This window comes from Actinia tenebrosa, unplaced genomic scaffold, assembly GCF_029948245.1.
Source record: "Actinia tenebrosa isolate PJP-AT-01 unplaced genomic scaffold, QUT_ActTen_1.0 PGA_scaffold2__45_contigs__length_23673736, whole genome shotgun sequence".
NCBI lineage: Eukaryota > Metazoa > Cnidaria > Anthozoa > Actiniaria > Actiniidae > Actinia > Actinia tenebrosa.
Window position 1 is genome coordinate 886,845 of NW_028292579.1, and position 20,116 is coordinate 906,960.

Here is a 20,116-nt window from a genome sequence, read left to right on the forward strand (position 1 = left end):
TATCTTAGTTTTTGCACGAACTTTTCATCGCCATTCCATTCATTGTCAACAGAAACAAAGACATGATACTCAAGGGAGTGGTCAGTCTAAAGTCTCTAAAGATGAAAGGTGTTTTTGTATAGAGCACGCTTTTTAAGAGCACATTTTCTCTTTATCTTGCAGATTTGTCATTCTCAAGGGATTCGTGGACATCCAACAAACTTGTTCTGTTCCGCCATTTTGAAAAACGCCAAGAAAAAGCCATCAAAGTGTTCCAAAAATGTCAAGAAACCAGCCGTAATGTAGATCCTAGACGTCTAAAACCAAAGGTAAATTGGAATAGAAACTTTGTTCAACTATTAGGATTAGAAAAGTTAATAGAAATCGTCGAAATATGTTGATTTTTAAGGAGTTTGTAGCTCGCACATGTTGAAGAACACTTATTAAACTTTGCAATGGCTTCTTTGGCTTGTAATATACTGATTTCGTACCTGGGGCAGCTTATTTATATTATTTCTTACCTTTAAAACTGCTTAACCTTATGGTATTTATATATCTAGTCGTACCTACAAGTACCTCGTCAACCCCGTAGAAAGAAATCATTTTTGGTTATTAAACCCGCCATCGTAGAGGAGCGATTCCGTTTTTTCTTCTTCTTCTATTTATTTCCTAGATTCATATATAGAAAACATTTATTATCTTCTATTTCTAAATTGGAAGCCGAGTTTAACGCTACTTGCATTAATTCCCACAAGATTATACGTTTTTCATTCATTCAATTAATTTATCTTTCTTGTTTTTATCAGACCAACCACATCTTGGACGCCAAACAAAGCAAACAACAACAAAAAAAGGAAAACGCATTTTCAAGACTGCTGACAGGAACAAGGAAGTCCGATGTTCAATCGACGTGTTTGTAGTGGTTATGCAAGCAGGTTATAAAAAATATCACTTATTTTTTGGATTCAATATTACGTGTTTTACATGTATTTTGTTTTAGCGATGTATAATAAATGAGTTTTTAAATATTTATCGTTTGTTTATTTCGTGGTCCACCCCTTTTCAAATTTTCGTTTTTTTCCCGCCAAAAAACTTAGAAAATTTTCAGCCTCCATGTCACGTGATCTACCTCATGGAACAGTGTTTTCCCGCGCAAAAACTTAAAAAATTTCCGGTTTTCCTAGCAACCTTAGCCTCACTGCTCCACACCCACTTGCACCTCTTTGGCGCTTTACCACCTTTACTCTTTGGCTTTTTTGCCACACCCTCTTGCACCTCTTTCTCGCTTTACCACCTTTACCCTTTGAATACCTTTGCACCTCTACCCCACCCATCTAATCCCCTGCCTTTGTCATCCTTAATACCCCTATTGTTTGGTTCAGACAGTAAACAATACATTAATTATTCAAAAGAATTTTAATTGGATAATTTATTCAGGCTATTACAGAGCTATGTGACTTAAGGTACATTGATACCTAACCCTTCAACAAACTCACTAACAGTATACAGGACAGCAAGAGAGACTTCAAGGCAAGTGGCAATATCAAGGTAAGTGGTTCAAATCCCAGGTAAGGTCAAATCTGAAGGAAAAGTTGGACAAGTCAAGCAAGAACACAGCAGCCCACAAGTCAGGATAAAGGTAAGTTAACCAGAATTGAACCCCAAATTGGCAAAGAAAATCAGACATTGGCTTTAATAAAAAAAAATCAAATTGGCAATAAAAAAATAATAAAAATTCAAATTGGCCAAAAAAAATAACAAAAAAATAACAAAATGTGAAAAAAAGCCATAAATTTTGAAAAAATATATACTAAGTCTTTTTGTACTTTTTTTTGCCCCTAGGGTAATTAGACGAAGGTCCCTGAGATCAAAAGTTCAAACCTACCCTCCCCTTAAGGAAAAGTGGCCCTCAACAAAGTGTTAAGGGCCACCCTTAAGGGTTTAAAATAGGATGAACTAATGACCTCAGGGACAGACCTTTTGATTGGGATTCTAAAGACGTAGGTGTTGCTTGAGTAAAAGACTTGTACTGGATACTGAAAAAGGCATAAAACTGGTGTTGTACTTTGCCAAAAAGATTCCGAAATACAATTGTAGTGCCAAAATGAAATACAATTGTAGTGCCAAAACGAATTTATTGCCAATACGAATAAGTGATGGTCTAAGTGAGATAATTGGAGAAATTTAGAATTTATTGGATGTTTAATGATTGCAACACCAGTTTTATGCCTCGTATACAGCATTAATTGGACTTAGTTAAGACATGGAACTTTTCATCCACTGATCCGATTGAAAAAGCTGCCTCAAACTGATTAGAGGGTAGCTTGCACATAGCTTTATGAAAATTATCAAGTCTCCAATGTGGATGACCGATTATAGACACCCCAAAACATTGAATATTTGATCAATAAAAAGTTCCATGTCTAACGTGAACCTTACCAGTACTAGAAACAAAATAGACTTTGCAGGATTGCAGCCAACCATGGTGTATGGCAAGGTACAGCATGCCGTGTTACTAACAGTATGGCTTTAGGATGGAATCATAGTCAATTTATCCTGTCACTCCAAATCTGTACCATGGTTTACTGAATCCTACCTATTCTGCATTACAGCAAGAGTGACAAATGGTATTTTTTTGCTGACCAATCGTTTATAAATATAAAATTTAAGGTGGCTTGAAAAGGTTTTTTCCAATTTAACCTTGTTTAAAACAAAGTTCTAGCCATTTGAATTTTCTTAATGAATTGTTTTCGACCATGTATTTGCATTAATGTGAATTCATTCCAACATCAGATAAGTCAATTTTTCAAATCACTTTAGATAACCAATCCATTCCCGTGCCGTGGTAATGATACGAGTTAATTTTTATAACAACATTTTAATTTGAAATCATTTTAACAAATATATCGTTTCAAAGAAAGTACAGAAGCAAACTAAGTTTTAGTATACCATTTGTCATCTCTTGTTGTACTTTTACTTCAAGCAACACCTACGTCAGACTATGAGATGAACACACCAAGCCTGTTGAATACCGATGCCAAATAATTGGTTGTATTTTTTGTCCCGATCAGGTTTTTTCAACTTTTTAAATTTTATCGAGTAAAATCAAATTGCTAATAATTTTGACGCTTTCCACATTGGCCATTAAAAATTGGAGCTGATAAAAAACATAAATTTGGAGCTGCTAGATAAATTAATTTTCCGTAATAATTATTATTGGTTAGTCCTAAGATGAGGCATTCAAGTTTTAATGATCTTAGGTCCTAGCCAAACAATGTAAAAGGTTGCCAAAAATAAAAATATTTAGATAATGAAATATCAACGAAAAAAAATTTCTGAACAGGATTGATATGGCGTAGCCATAAAACATCATTCAATATGCAAATGAAATTTTATGCACAGTACGTCTATCTGATGATTGGTGTGTTCACTCATAGTCCTAAGTTAATATTTCACCACTTTAAGAATAAATGGAACCATTTCGAGAGAAACAATTCCACTGATGAGTACAAACACTACAAGCACTTGCAGTTGAGTATGTACAGTGATACAAAAGTAATTTTAGAAATTGCACCTTCCAAACGACATCCTCTGGTTGATTTAAAATAAATGTATAACCAAAATACATCCTACCATATTTCGTATAGTATCTTAAGAGATTCAAAAAAGCATTTGCATGACGAAAGAGGACATTGGTGGAAAATACAAAACTTAATGCTGGTAAATTATGCACTTGACCTACCATGTTGAAGGGAGTGAACCAGGAGTGCAGAATACAGCAGGCAAATCTTTATTAAAGCATCATAATATATGGTAATCAAAGAAAGTAGAACCACACTATCTCATCAAAAATGTTCAATGGAGAAATTGAAAGCCAATAGTAACATGAAAAATATCAAATGCAGCCGATTGGCTATGATTTCGATGATCACGACAAGTACAAGATAGTGGGGTTCTACTGTATCATCAAATGCATCAATGAGAATAACAATCATCATGATGTATACAGTATCCTCTCACTAACTATGGTTGCAAAACTACTAAGAAAATCAATGAGTCAAATAGAAAGCCAAAAAGAGAGTCTTAATTTTTTCAAGTTGCTTAGAAGAATTTATTGTACAGCAAGAGCATACTGTACAGACTGTAAACATTGTTCCAGTGTTTCAGTGTATCAAACAAGGAAATGGTCTAGGAAAAAGCTTTTTTCCAAATGTTGTGATTCTGTGAATTTGCTAAATCTGAATCGCAAACCAAAATGAAAGATGGAAAAAAATAAAACTAAGGTTTTACATGTAGAGTGATGAAAATCATCTGACCTCAAATGCAAAATGCTTAATGTACAAATACTCGCCACTGGAAAAACAAAATTGAAAGTTGTTTGAATAGAATACACAAAATTTTGAAAGAAACTTTTTCATATGCATCAATAATCAATCAAATGCAATGAATCATTCAATGGGAGACAAATAATCAAGATCAATGAATATCAGTCAAATACAATAAAAGGCAATGGAAATCAATAATCAATCAAATATATATCATAATAATATGTAGAGTTGATCCAAGCCAGCCAGTCATCAGGTCCAAAGGAGACATTATATGTGCATAAGTTACCAGCATTTAGTAAATTAAAAGAAAATTTAGCAATTCTTAAAGTGGTGAAAACAAATCTACATACAACACAGCATTATATGTAGATAAATATAACATTAAAGATTATTCACCAAAGACAAAGCGAAAATCAGCAAATATTTACCAGAAAAAGTTTGGTAAATACCAACCAGAATCCACTCAATCTATGATGAATAAGTATTTAGTAGAATTACACAGGTGAATATCGGAAAAATATCAAAACATACCAACCAAAAACTGCCAAAAATATGTTTTCACCAGTGTAATCTTACTAAATAACATCTAAAACTAACACTAGATAGATTCAGCTAGCTTTCATATACTTGATGATCCAACTAAAAAAACAATAAAAGTGTCAGTATAATGGTCCTCCAACATGAGCAAAGCCTAAGGGACCATCCATTTTTTACGCAAGAGAAGGGCCAGTGGGGGAAGTGGGGTGGCTTAAAAAATCCACCTATTCACTCGGCAGCCATGTTGACTAGGACAATAGATACATCAACATGTAACCTCAACTTCAAATATTTGAGAATAAATTTTTGCAGGTTAAACAAAAGTTTTTGTTCTGATGAAAATAAACCTGGCTGACGTACGAGTAAGCTCCAAGAGGGGACCACAGAAAAGAATTGCCCTATTTCACTATGACGTCACTGCTTGTTTATGTGGGGGATAGAATCGCCAAATCCGAAAGAAAATTCAACAAAATTTGCTCCTAGCGAAACAGTTTAATCTAAAATAGCCTGGTTTTCAGATATAATATGTGATAATATGTAATAATATGTACTAAAAAATATTCTGAGGGTTTGCTGGCTATTCTACTTCTCTTCATGGATTGATACCGGTTTTAGAACAATTTTCGGTGAATTTGCTTTGATTTGACTCCCTCTGACGACCATGATTCTTTGTGTTTAAACAATAGATAGTTTTGGTGTGACGTCATAGTGAAATAGGGCAATTTGAGTTGGACCACACTTTAAAAATAAAAAAAATTAGACCATTTTTTTTAAACCAACAATGGATCAGTGGCTCAGAATTTTAGTGTGGGTTACCAAGCAAATTCATTTCCCCAGCTCACCCTCTCTGATAAAAAAATGAACAGTTCTAAGGGGTCCCCCAACAAATAAAATTTGTCAACCACTCCCTTCTGTCAAAATATATCTGGTTAACCGTAGTTTTTTTCGAATAAAGGAAAATAATTCGTAAAAGCTGGCTCAGTGCTTAAGCTGTCTATTTTTTTCTAAGGAAATGGAAGAAAAATGACCAGCAACATTTCTCGTTGGAAGTATGGTTAACAAATATTCAAATGTTTGCAAAAAATGGAAAAAAAAAAGGATAAGAAAAAGTCTAAACTAACTTTGAATTCTTTTTGGCATTGATAGAATAGCTAAGGAGAATTTTTTGTGGTCAAAACAAGAGAGTTTGCAAAACTTTTAGCCTTAAAAGTCTGTCACGTGTAGCAACCAAACAAGATGCCAGAATTAAATGCTTATTTAAACGACGATAAACCCTATAAACCCTCAAATGAATTTATACAGGGGAAGAACTCAATGTTATCTTAAGGTCTGTCTAGTCTATTCTAGTATTGAAGCCGTTCTTACCTTATAATAGTCGAAGTTTCTGTCAACGCCCTGACTTCTCTCGACTCGCCATCTCATTTCTTCTTGTCAAAGGGACCCTGAAGCATGATGGGTACACGTGCCTCATTACCACAGGAAGCCCATGATATGTTTAATCTTGGGGAAGCCTTGCTTATAAAGAGTACCTATTTATAGAAAGCTTATCACATCAATTTATCAATTATAGAATAGACATTGATCTGCAGGTCAATGCAGCGGAGAGCTCAGAGTTCAATCCATCATATCTTTCTCATTTATCTATTTTATCCATTTCACCCATCCATCCGTCCATGATCCATCCATCTTATATCTATCTCATCTTAACTATCCATCCGATCTACCTCACCCATCCACCCTATCTCATCCATCCATCCATTAATCCATCCATCCATTTCATCCGGCATTTATTCATCTCATCCATCCATCCAAAAATTTACCAGCCCAAAACAAAAGTTTTATCAGTTACTTTTCAAACATCATGTTTCCTTATACCAAATATACTGGTCAATTAAAGGTAAAAAGGTATAAATGGTAAAGGGATAAATTTATATAGTGCTATTTTCAGGAGCGCAATGGCACTTTACAAGATCATTGGAGGACTTTACGGGCTGCATGTCAAGGCAATAGTAGCAGCCGTGCAGCTTACAATCATGAGTGATTTTTTGGTATGTTATTATAATGCCTCCAGATTGGGATAGGCCGTTGAACTGGGAGACAATCCCCTACTCTTACACGAATAATTCAACAGATTCTTTTATGTCCCCCATTTTTATTGCAGTTTAGGAAGGGTTGGGAGACAGGGCCTACGATTTTAAGTCCTTATCTAAGAAAAAGACAGACATCTTGACATCTAAACAGACTAAAGTATCTTGAAAACAGCCCTATAAAGTCAATGTGTGGGGAGGGAGGGCTGTAAAAAAAGGGTGTGGTCCATTTTTTTGTGCTTCAAATAAAGTGTGGCTCAGGAGAAAATAAAGCCTCATTAGGGCTGGCTCATAACTTTTTTGAGAAATCATAAAAATAAAAAAATCAACATGTGAGTTGAGAGTCGTATATATAAAAATGTTAAATTGTTGGAAACTGACCAGTATGCATACACTGAATTTATATCCCACTATAAAAAAATAAAACCTACTAGTGGTCTATCACAAATCCTGTGCTCTGATTGGCCCACCTACTAGTGGTCTATCACAAATTCTGTGCTCTGATTGGCCCACCTACTAGTAGTCTATAACAAATCCTGTGCTCTGATTGGCCCACCTACTAGTGGTATATTACTGATAGATCAATAGTTTGAGCTAAAAGTGCCAGTTTGGAAAACCAAAACGATGCAAAACATATTAACATATATTTATCATATTATACATTTTTTGAAACATGCACAATTTTCTGGAAGTGAAATATAATCAATGAAAATCATGCTTTAAAACAGAGTTCTGGGTTTACTTTTTTTTAATTTATTTTTTGCAAGTCTTTGAGTGCATGCACTCTTATACCAGAGGTCCAAGAAATACTGGTCTAAAAAACTGATGGATTATGCCAGAGCCCTCATTCTTCGTCACAGGCCAGAAGAAATGCAGGCTCTAGGTACGAGATTGTCTTATCAGCTTCAAAATGTTGTATGACAATAGAGTATATTATTCACATAGATGCCTGCGCACTAACATTGATGACCGCACGAACATAAACACGATGTCTGATACCTAATTCTTGGCTTTCACCCGACATCATGAAAAGACAAAAATCCAAAGTACTCACTCCACAAAACTGTTTGTCGAATATTCTGTTTACAGCGTTAAAAGAAAAGCTTTGCCAAAATACTTGTGTATTTTCGATGTTTGGTTTTAGATTTATTACGAATCAAATTCTGTAACGCAATCAGTGTCACGCATTTTCAAAGCATTAGGAATAGGGAAATTCGATTGATATAATACATTTTCATTTTAGTAGATGATTGTTAACTTTATTTCGATAATTATTATTATTAAACTAATTAATTGGGATCAATAGAAACATGATTTTTAACTTTCGTGATTTGGCCGCCATCTTTGCGCCCCTCTAGATAGGACATCAAGATGGCGGACCCATACCGTGTCAACTAAGTTATGGGCATAATCAATCGCTCGTATCTCCGTATCTAAAGCTTCTCTTAGCTACAATTTTGGCTGAGATAAACAGTTTTAGTTGCTCTTTCGGTGTGTGGAGGTTTTGTCGTATATAAGTCTTTGGAAATTTTTCGATGACGTTGTTGAAAGCCAAGAATACTGTAATGACCTCATGGTATAAATTGCTTGAGTTAATATGTCGATAAAAAGGCAATAAAAAATGAACCATACGGAAAAAACTATTGGAACTACGGAAAAAATGGATTTCCATCGAACATATTAAATACGACAGAGCGAAAAGGCGCAAAAACCAAAACGTGACAATAATGCTTTACTCATGCGATAGGCATGTTGACAAGAACAAAAAAACACCACGCAAATATCCAAGTGCTTCAAAATAAGAATAAACATGGCGTCCGCGTGAGAAAAAGGCCAACTAAACGAAATATATACTTTGGATATTATTATAAAGCAAATACTTAATCCAATCTCATAACATATTCACATAAATACATTATATATCCTTACACAGTTCCTTCCATTGTTGACATCTGCGTCACTTTTGGGAAAGCAAATGCCCCAAAACTAATGCATCAAACATCTTAGACTTGTTCAGATTTCTTGTCTTTAGTCCTTGTTTGATTGCGATAGATTTTTATCCTTTCTCCGCTGAGGTATCATCACTTTTCCTTGTCTGAACCAGTTGTTGTAGGAGGTATTTCCTTGCTTCCTTCAAAACTTCTAGCGCGATGTCGTCTTTCATCGATAAGATTCGCTGCATTCGCTACACCAGATTCAATCACTCTTTCCTTATGAATCGACTCGAAGTCTGTCTTTTCTTGGTTTTCTGAATCTCCTTCACTTTTAGCGTTTTGGTCAAGCCACGGCGATTCTTTGATTTCCTTTTGTTCTGCTTTGCTATCGATAAGATTCGCTGCATTGGCCACACCAGATTCTTTCGCTCTCGCCTTGTGAATAGTCGCAAGATCCGTCTTTTCAGGATCCCCAAATTTTCCCTCTTTCTTTTCCTTTGGGCCAAGCCAAGGGGGCAGCTCACCACTGACTTCTCTCCCCAAGTTTTCCTCAAACATACTGGTCCATATCGCAGCTTGCTCGTCTTTATTCTCGGAGCACATCCTCTTGTAAACCTTTTGATAATCTTTTCTGGCATCGCTCACTCTTGAATCCATGGGCAAAGGTTTGTCTTCCGTTATTAAAGTCTTAGACTCGTGTTTTCGTTTTATCGACTCTGTGTCTGCCATGGCTAAGTGTACATCTACAGGATCTGTTTGTTAGAATGTTATCTGTTTCCGTGTTGTGAGACGATATGAAAAGGTCGATCCAGATGACAAGCCAGCTGCCCGTGAAATCACTTACCACAGGTAGCCCAAGCTCTGTAGGCACATGCTAGTATGGTCTCGTGGATTCCCATTTTGGCCAAATCCTATAGCCTATATTTTGTTCAAATATCAATCCAATTCCTATTTCTGATTGTTTTTTAGGCTTGTGAATCCCATTCCCATTGCATGAAATCCTATATTCCCAGCCCCCAAAGAGGCGAATCCCAGCTCTCATTTTCACCCTTCAGGATCCTCTGATAGAAGAGCTGTAATATACTAAAAGCAAAAAAGCCCAATTTATACCTCGGGCATTTCTTTGAAAGCCCGAGTAACAAGAAAGTTGACAAGTCACATTTGAATTATACCTAATAGTTCTTAGTCTTTTATTTTATCGTCGGGGAAGGTCTTTCTAGTAAAATTTGAGCGGCCTTTTGAAATATTTCAAGTCTGAAAAGATTGATCCGTCCCATCCCTCTTCACCGTTTTTATTCAGCTTCAAGGGCTTGCACTTTATCGTTAGTAAGACTACGCGCGAGTGTAAAACTACACACCAGTGACCACGGGCGTAACCACGGGTGACCACAGGTGGAAGTCAAATTAAGTGACAGGTAAAGTAAGCCTTGCCACCACGTTGATTTATAAATATTAATAAAAATAGGTTCCCTTGTTTGTCACCACGCTACATCTTGCTAGAATACGGAATGGGGCCTAAGAATATATAATGACCGAGGGAGCCTAAGGTTTTGGCGTCGCCGTTCACAATGAGCCCGGCTTTCTGTCTTTCACGTCGTTTCTTTTAGAAAGGCATCTTTGCTTTTTATGGGTTTCCTGTGGTTTGAGATTTACCCTGTAACCCAATCTGTAATGTAAAGTTGATAGAGTATTAAGAGAGAATTCTTTTCGTATTCAAGCGGTGAGCGCCAAAAACTATTTTCTTAAAGAAGGGCTGTTGTACAAGGCTAAAATCTTGTTATTCAGAAAGTTTAACTTGTTTGGAAGTGGAGGTGAACGATGAAAGTGGAATCAAAGTGTTAACCCAAAGCAAAAATTTGAATCGAAAATGAAGTTTAGGCCTTCATTAAATTCAAATCAATAACCATTAGTAACGCAATCTTCTGTGAACAGTCAAAGAATAGACCTAGCTAGCTTTCTTTCAGTTTCCTTCCTTCCTTCCTTCCTTTTTTCGCTGCTTACTGCAAAGTGCGTCACATCCAAACACAACAGGCAACACATAAACGAACCGATCTCAAATCACACGAAGTCAAGCTCAAACCACCGGAATCGAACAAAAGAAAGCTGGGTTAATTCCCTGACGCCTTCCTTGATACTTGTCGATGCGTATTTTCAAGTCTCTGATAGGTCTGTAGAATGTCACTTAAATTATCTGATCATGACCTAGCACGTTCAAGGGGTTAAATGGACGGAAGTCTGAATATGGTGTCTGATAGGAATCAAGGACTTTCGTTTATTCTCGACTTTCACATCCCCATAATGCCTTGCGTTTTGGGGGGTAACCAATCAAAAAACTGTCCCAAATTGAAAGGTTTCTTAATTGAATTTATACTATACCTGCTTTTATCTGAACAATACTGATTATCAGTTTATTCCAAGTTATTTTTGCGTGTACAGATCATCAAGAGTTTTGGTCTTACAGAAAATGTATTGATTTACGAAAAAATGTTTAAAATTTACCTTAAACTTCTTCAAGCTTCTATCTTTTTCTGTTTTTTACTTTTTCATTTTATCTTTGGATACCGAACAAGGTATTTTCGACATCGTCTGATCAGCCTTCAGCCAAATAGGTGGGTTTTTACCTTCTGGTTACCCCCCAAAGACGCAAAGGATTATGGGGATGTTAAAGTCGAGAATACTGATTAACTAATACGAGGTTGAGAGAAAACTGGGTCGAGTTGGCATTGCAGTGCATTGTGGGACTGTTTTGTGGGACGAAATGAACGACTTGCTCAAAAATCCCCACATTGCACTGCAATGTCGTTTGTATGCTATTCGTTTATGTTAAACTAATACTAGTCTTATCTAGGGATTATAATGGAACCTAGCTAGTCGAGTCTTGTGAGGATTAAAACTCACTGAAAATGGGGAAAACAACAAAATGGGAATGGGACAATACCAGTATCGAAAAAAGTTTGGAATTTGGATGCTGGGAAGTAAGATGAGATTCGTAAAAAAATTGAGTGGAAAATGAAATTGGCAGCTCCCACCCCCTTTAGGAACCTCTAGCATAAAAGAGTTATGGAAGAAAATTGGGATCATCTTGCGATGGGAAAATGGTGTCAAAAAATATGCCTTGCACGAAAGGGAAACTCATTTAGGTGGCTGCTTTCTGAAGTAATATCTTTATTGATTAGATAGCTGTCAAGGATATTTCCGGATTAAATCATGCAAGCTCCACTGTCTAGAAATCTATACATGTGGACAAGCCGAACATGGAAATCATATTTTGAAGACGCATAATCAAGATTGAAAACATCGCAACAAGTAACAGGACCTTAAACTTTGTCTGCACGTTTTTCTGTCTCCTGTTGACATTATTGACAATATGAATATGAATATATATATTTCAAACTAGCAGCAAAAGCAAGATGCAGCAAAACATTTACCGAACCGCCAGTCAGAGATAGAAAATACCGCACGCTCGAGCAGCCAATCAGAACGCACGACTTATATTGGACCGAAAAAAAATTGTTGTGTTTGTTATCAGGTTTTAAGCCTGATTGAGCTCTCTCATCGACAACACCGTCTAGTGGAGATGTGTCTATGCGTGTCTAATCTATACATTAACCAATTAATCTAAAGGCCAAGACTTTGTGAATTATTGGCATTATCTCTTTTCTATTTGTTATTATTTTCTTAAATTTATATTTTTTTGCTTTCTTATTGAAGTTGTTTTTAAAAATGCTTTGCCTTACAACGTCTGCCACGTAGGTGCTTAAGTTATTATGTTTTAAGATCGTCTTAAATTTCTTTGAAGGAAGGAAATAAAAATTACAGCCAAATAATGAAATGATTATTCCTAAAGGATCCGAGGAAAGGAGGGAATTTTTTAGCGAAATAGTGCAATAACGTGATCAGCTGACGACGCTGATGTCTGCGAATCTAATGATCTAATTGATAATATTATTTCATGATTCAAAATCGCCAATCACATATATGAATCTTTGGGTATTATTATAAAACAAATAATCAATCCAATCTTACATCATATTCACATTAAATATCCCTAAACAGTCTCTTACATGGTTGAGAAAAAGCACTGGGAAAACGTCATTTTTGGATTGCGATGTCGACTTCCAACATGCACAAGTCACATTTGTCTTGTTTTCAGTCCTCGGTTGATTGTGATAGGTCATTTTGTTCTTCTTCTGTAGTATCAAAACTGGAGCAATTACTTCTCACTTGGTCGTGATCTGAATGAGAAGATGTTGTAGAATCATCAGATCCAGATCGCCTGCTTCGATGTTTTTTGCGATGATGTCGTCTCTGTTCTGCTGTCATGAAGTCAGTTGCATTCGCCTCACAGGATTCAGCCGCTCTTGCTTTATGAATTGACGCAAAGTCAGTCTTTTCAGGATCCCCAAACTTTTGTTGACTATTGGCGTTTGGGCCAAGCCATGGCGGCAAATCACTGACTTTTCTCCCCAAATTTTTCTCATACATACTGGTCCATATCGCAGCTTGCTCGTCTTTATTCTCAGAGCATTTCCTCTTGTACACGTTTACATAATCCTGCATTGCCTCGCTCCCCCATGAAAGCATAGACAAAGGTTTGTCTTCAACTGTCATCGTCACAGATTCCTTTTTTCTCGCCTCTGTACACGTATCTTCCATAGAATAGCAGGATCGTTTTGTTAAATCAGTTTGTGGTGAGCTGATAAAGGCAGTCAACAGCTACCCAGCCGTGATAATTAATGATATATCTTGCCCCCTGGAAACTGAATATTAAAATTAAAGTACACGTGTAGTCGAGTCCAGGGGCCTGAAATTCAAGCCACGAAGAGGGGCTAATCGTGACCCACAGGATGTCTCATCATTAACCATCCAACCCGAGGATCGGTCTCTCTATTGCTTGTGCGTTGGCCAAAAAAAATTACAATCGTTTCCTCATAAACGCTGACCTTTCTCCCATGAAAGCGCGCGAATCATCAGCAAAGGAAAGCCAACGACTCGTTAAATTCTAAGTACATTAATGAGGGAACGTTCATGATTTATATGTAGGCGGGGGGGGGGGGGGGGGGCAATGGGGATTTGGGAGGGCTAGCCATTTGCTGCAGTAACGATTTTGTTTGAATGAGTAGGGGGCACTCCTAAAATGAAATCCCCCCTATTCATAAAATACCAACGCTCACTAAATACGGTGCTTTCCTATAGAGCAACACGAACTGAAGGGCGAACGGAATGATAAACTCCCATCTCTTTCGTTCAAGGGGTCGCACGTTTAATAGAGTGCATAAAATATATCCATGAAAAAAAAAATTAACTAAAAAATGTACCAATTAGTGCAAAGTTTTGTAGGTCTACGAAATTTACTTAAGAGGGGATGTCAGCAACAATCGAACATTTTGTGGCAACGGTCGAAAAATCGATTTCGCTCATATTCTAACCTTAGGTAGGCCTTATTCTAACTAGAACCACTATGTAATTTGTTTTTAAAAATATCGCTTATTTTACGAGAAAAACGAGAAAATTGATTTTTGCGGATTTCAGCCTTTTGACGGCGGAAAGAAATCGACTACTTCAGAGCCTTCGCGTCGCAAAGAAAAGTAATTCAGACATATAAAACCATTATAATCTTATCAATTGGTATCTAAACTTGTATTAGGAAAATGTTCAGCTATCTCAGTTTCCTTTTTCAAGACGAAAAAAAATTTTTTTTGACCCATACATTTTACAATACCAAGAGTATAGAAAGTTTAAAAAAATATTTTGGTATGTGCTATATAAAATAATGGGCTAAAATTTGGGCTAGTTAAAGTTAAGATGCTATATAATCTTATTCCACTGAAATTTGGTTGGGTAAATTATTTATCGCGTAAATAAAAAGCTTGAAATTCTTTAAAAATTCAGCGATTTCTCTGTCGGCAAAGATCAGTCGATTTCAATAGTTCTGCACAAACAACGCAATAAATCCGAGTTTGTTCGTTTTTCGAGCAATAATCTAAAGCAAAAATACTTTAAAAGGCCTAAGTTATTATTTTTAAGATAACGAAGAATCTTTTGAGGCTCAGATTCAAACACGCTTTGCTATTCGCGACTGAGAAGTGGACTGAGTATTGTAAGCAAACTTGAATAACTAACAAAGTGTTTAACGATTACAGTAGGGATTGCTCACCATATTTTCGGATTACTTCAGACTATTCTGCTTTAACCGTTGAATATTATTTATAGTTAGGTGAAGAATAAGTAGTCGTTCTATTTTTCTTGCTCCTACCATGATAAATTGGGAAAGGACGGTAATCTGAGATGTAAACATGTAATCCACAATGCATGCCGCTTAAAACAATACACGTCACCAGTGACACCAAACTGACAGTGACATCTGATTATAAGATATCGTCGTGTGTTTCATATTTTTGAGATGAATTTCCTAGGTAACTGAGGATAAACTAACAAACTTTACCTTCAAGAGAGACAGACTGTCTGACACTTCAAACGTGCTAATTAGCGAACGTTTCAAAATAAACGTGGAAATCGCTATATTTTCCATAAGAGATGTTCAGGTTCTCGCACTGCAAATACAGGCGTTGACTAATTCTTGCAGGAGATGTAAGTATGGCTTCTTGCGTCTTGTCTTAATGTGAGACGTCTCAAGCTCGAAGGAGGCACAGATTTCCTGAAGCATTTGGATTGAAAAAGATGATAGCTTGGATTTGGATGCCATTTCGCAGATATTGTAATGATCAAACATGATTGGATGTTGTGCAGAAACCAGTTCCATTACTTCATTCATTACATGAAACAATTCTTTTTCTTTGTTTTCCTCATTTTTCTTCATTTCATCGTTGTCTTCGTCATCAGCTGAGCCTAGCTTCTTTTTTCTTGCCAAACGCGAGAAAAAGCCTGCAATTTGTTGCGACGTAAGATATTCATTCTTATTGAACATACTTGAGCCATCTTTGTTTTTGGCCCTTCTCATGGTCTGGGCCACAGCTGCAGGATTGGCCTTCCTTCCAGTTGATTCTCCGTTTTCAAAAATATCGGTTAGATAGTTTTTCTGTGCTTCATTAAATCTTTTTCGTTTTGCTGCTGATTTTAGTGCCCATCCTTTAGGAAGCACTTGATCATGATCTAGATTGACGGTAGTGTCCCCATCTATCTGAGGAACGTCAGTAGCACCATGCTCTAGCTTTGTAGCGTACATAATCATAGCTCTGTCATACAGAGTTTCATGCTCAAGAACATATTTGTGGCTTCCATAATCAATATGCTTTTCGAGAGAAGAATATCTCTGAAAAGACATAATACAGCCTTCTTCGGGGCAAAAGAATAACGCATTTTCGTCATCTCGACCAATTTTCGCGCCCTCACTATCTTCGTCTTGGTTATCTTCTGTTAAGTTGACATCATCATCATTATCATCATCGTCATCATCATCGTCATCATCATCATTATTCTTAACTTTTTTTACCTTCTGCAGTGACTCAGCTTTAAGAGCGGGTTTTTGTGTCGGCATTTTTCTTGCTTTGATGGAAAGAAAGGTAACCTTTGATACTTCATAATCTGGAATCTTGTTGAGCTTTGGCAATTTGTTGGGCAGATTAAAGCTACTCCAAGGCATAAATTTGCCAGCACCAATTTCATAAGCCCTCCAAACTGTAATTCCTTCATTGCTGTAAGCGATGTTGTTAATAAAGCTCACACCTTCCCATTTTTCTGATAAGTCTGGAGAAGCTTGAGCGCCGCACAGTGTTACTCTTACCCCAGGGATTCCTCCAAATGACTCCATAGCACACTTCATTTGTTGAGCAGTATCTATATCATGTCCTGAGTTTAAATACTTCTTCATATGATTCTTGATAGTTGCAGCCTTTCTATCGCATGCGCCTTTGCCGCCCTGCGGGTCTGAGAAATCAATGCGCACTAGATTAAAGTCATTTTGTGATGCAACCTGATAAATGCCAAGTATTGTCGATGCAGAATGATAACATCCGGCATTATCTTGTCTGAGGTAAAGAGAGGTAATGTCAGAAGTGATGCTCTTAAGTTGCTGTAGAACGTCGTCAAAAATAGCCAGAACAGCAGGACTGTCCTGAATGCAGCTTTCAAATATATGTACAAACGTCAACATGTACAAACGTCAACATTTTCATTTCTCCTTCATCTGTTTTGGTCATGGCAACAGTTATGTGCCAGGGGATCCCGCGCTTACCAAACCAGTCTTGCTGGCTTTCTCGGAACTTTCTTGGCAAAAACTTCATTGCCCAGTCGGAAACTAAAAGCACTGCCTCCTTTCTTAAATCTTTGATAATTTCTTGCCTTGCTTGATCTTGATTAATTGATCGTAAAAGATGGGACTTCCAGGCCTCGATGTTCTGCGCGGACTGGGAGATCAAGAACTCCATTTCTCCTTTATCTTCCAAGGTGCATCTAGTGCTTTCTACTACGCATTTTATTTCTTTCAGAGTTACAGGAAATAAGTTACATCTATCGCATTTCAGGTCATGCTCGTGGTCACAGTCAACCATGTGGTCATCTTCACTTGGATAACTTAGGGCGTGCGTTCTGCAATGATCTGCAACCTTTGAGCTTTTGGTAACGTGAACCTTCAACAAAACATTATAACGATATTATGCATGTATTTCATGATGCTCATTGGTTTGGAGCTTGGGATTTTACTGCAGCGTGCGCTTTCAATAATGAATTGTTGCAGAATAACTGAAAGTGAACATTTAGTTTACCTTATAGTCGCCTTTGAAGTAACGCTTTGCTAGTTTGAGATTCTGCTTTATTTCCTTCGCCCAAGTAAGCCCATTCCCGTAAGTGTCTCCAAGCTTTTCAACCAACTCTTCAAGATCATCAAAGGCTTTTGCTCCAAGTGCTGAAAAGTTGTCTAAGCCCTGTAAAGATTTGCGTATTGAAGCTGAACATACGCTGAGAACTCTGCATAACGAACTACGACTCATTGGTTTGAAACCTGTCTCTTGACAATAGCTTTGGTACTGACAAATAATTTGCTCAGGTATCAAAGATCGTATAACATTTGGGATCCTGATTTCTGTTTGTGACGATAACTTAAGCGTTTTCTCGCCAAATGGCAAATCTTGTACAATATGTGAGCTGGTAATGAATATAATGAAGTGCTCAAGCTTTTCTGGTTGAACGTACATTCGCGTGTTCTTAGTGGAAGGTAAAACTGCCCCTCTGCCGTGGAGTAAAAGGTGGTGTCTTGCAAGATTGAAGCGATATCTTGTCAAACTAGGTATCCACCTGCGAAGCTCTTTAAAACTCAATTTGTCCGCCATGATGGATAATATCTGTCTGCGGGTGCTCCAAGAACTGCTGTTATTGTAGCATTCAGATAAAGCCTCCATAAGGGAGTTATCAACACTACATTTATTAGACTTCGTTTCTTTCAATGCAGAAAATAGCATTTCAGAATCTTCAGGAGCAATCTCCTTCAGGCATGCATCTACAACCTGTTGCGTTTTCCGGATATGAAAACGCTTTGTGCGCTCTGATGTTTGTTCCCATGGTAACGAAAGAGAATGACGAATAGGGCTAATGTCCCGTGAACAAAGGAAGGCATTCAATTTTTCTTTTGGGGAAGGAACAACCTCCGTTTCTTCCACAGTGACGGATAAGTAAGAAGATTCGCTTGGTTGATACAGACTTGTAGGCGTGGAGAACTTTGGATTAAACGTCACCTCCTCCTTTTCGTCCTAAAATTATTTAACAGAAAAAATAATTATAAAAAATATAAGAAAATGAACGCACTTCTAATTCTGATTTCATTTATCGGTAGAATACGTAAATTCCCGACCCACAAAAACATGTAAAATACGCATTAACGTTTCGTTGATTTTCAGAGTTTCCCACTTCCTCTCCCTTCCCTTCCCACACTCCCCTTCCCATTTCCCGCTCCACATTTTTTCATATTATACCAATCCGCCGCCACTCGCGCCGCCTTTACTAATTTAATCTGATTAGCAAACCGACTAACAAATAAACAAATAAAATAACCAAGGGTTTTGAAAACAGCACTAACGCACAAAAATCATTTATTTTAGTAATAAAAGCATTCCTTCAGTTTTCAAGGAGAAAAGATATTTACCAGCGACAAATTACTTATTTGCTCAACAATCCTCTGTTCATCCAGTTCTTGTTTTTGGGAGGCGCTGGTGGTGACCGGAGTCTGTGGATCGGAGTCTTCGAGTTGTTTAAGAGTTTTTCTGCAATTTATGCACATTCCTACAAATAAATAAAAGAAACATTTTTATTACTATAAAAGTATTTCATAGAAAGAAAAAATGCGCAAATCAAACCTCGAGGATCATTAGGAATGCAAACTTGTTACTGACCTGAACCTACTTGTAGGAATACGCCAGTCTTATTTAATATCATAGACGAATCGGATTTTCCTATTCCTCTTTCAAATCTCGGCCATTTTCCTTTGGTCTTTTGATGCTTAGATATTTCAACAGGTACTCTGCACCTTGTATTGCAACCTCTTGTCCATCCCAATCCTAATTTTGAACGATGGAATGGACATATTGACCACGTATCAACATCATTTGGACAAACAAATATGGCTGCCCGACTCAAGATCAAGTCAACTTCATTTTCGGGGCCAGAGAACGCAAAGGCGGTCTTGTGGTCGAAAATCTCCTTTCTGCAGGCCAATAAAGGGATTATGGTAGTATCTCGTTTCATGTCCTTTGGATCGAACCCACAGCTTCCTCCAACCAAAGATTTAAAAGAGCAACTAGCTTCCATTTTATGTTTACAAGCACCTTAAGCAACAACACCAACTCGCATCTGAATTTTTCTTATTGTATTTCTATTTTATCTAGCAGTGGAAAACAACATGCATAACTAGAATCAGATGTCACTGTCAGTTTGGTGTCACTGGTGACGTGTATTGTTTTAAGCGGCATGCATTGTGGATTACATGTTTACATCTCAGATTACCGTCCTTTCCCAATTTATCATGGTAGGAGCAAGAAAAATAGAACGACTACTTATTCTTCACCTAACTATAAATAATATTCAACGGTTAAAGCAGAATAGTCTGAAGTAATCCGAAAATATGGTGAGCAATCCCTACTGTAATCGTTAAACACTTTGTTAGTTATTCAAGTTTGCTTACAATACTCAGTCCACTTCTCAGTCGCGAATAGCAAAGCGTGTTTGAATCTGAGCCTCAAAAGATTCTTCGTTATCTTAAAAATAATAACTTAGGCCTTTTAAAGTATTTTTGCTTTAGATT

At 37.0% G+C, this 20,116-nt stretch overlaps 2 protein-coding genes and 1 pseudogene across 3 annotated transcripts; all 3 read right to left on the reverse strand.

Annotated features, from left to right (window-relative positions):
- Positions 1-1,380: 1,380 nt before the first annotated feature.
- Positions 1,381-19,633, reverse strand: LOC148908939 (uncharacterized; annotated as a pseudogene). Its single transcript, XR_016120599.1, has 6 exons — positions 19,209-19,633; positions 18,962-19,098; positions 17,589-18,569; positions 15,023-17,453; positions 6,210-6,373; positions 1,381-4,946 (listed from the first exon to the last, which is right to left on the reverse strand). The product of XR_016120599.1 is annotated as an uncharacterized LOC148908939 (transcript).
- LOC116303982 (uncharacterized) lies at positions 7,316-9,698 on the reverse strand. Its single transcript, XM_089034403.1, has one exon. The coding sequence runs from the start codon at positions 9,592-9,594 to the stop codon at positions 9,013-9,015; it is 582 nt and encodes a 193-aa protein (XP_088890529.1). The 5' UTR covers positions 9,595-9,698; the 3' UTR covers positions 7,316-9,012.
- On the reverse strand, positions 12,014-13,840 carry LOC116304001 (uncharacterized). Its single transcript, XM_031713647.2, has one exon. The coding sequence runs from the start codon at positions 13,519-13,521 to the stop codon at positions 13,015-13,017; it is 507 nt and encodes a 168-aa protein (XP_031569507.1). The 5' UTR covers positions 13,522-13,840; the 3' UTR covers positions 12,014-13,014.
- Positions 19,634-20,116: the final 483 nt, after the last annotated feature.

Coding starts and splice junctions, on each gene's coding strand:
- LOC116304001 (XM_031713647.2), bottom strand. CDS start 13,521: ATGGAAGATACGTGTACAGAGGCGAGAAAAAAGGAATCTGTGACGATG.
- LOC116303982 (XM_089034403.1), bottom strand. CDS start 9,594: ATGGCAGACACAGAGTCGATAAAACGAAAACACGAGTCTAAGACTTTA.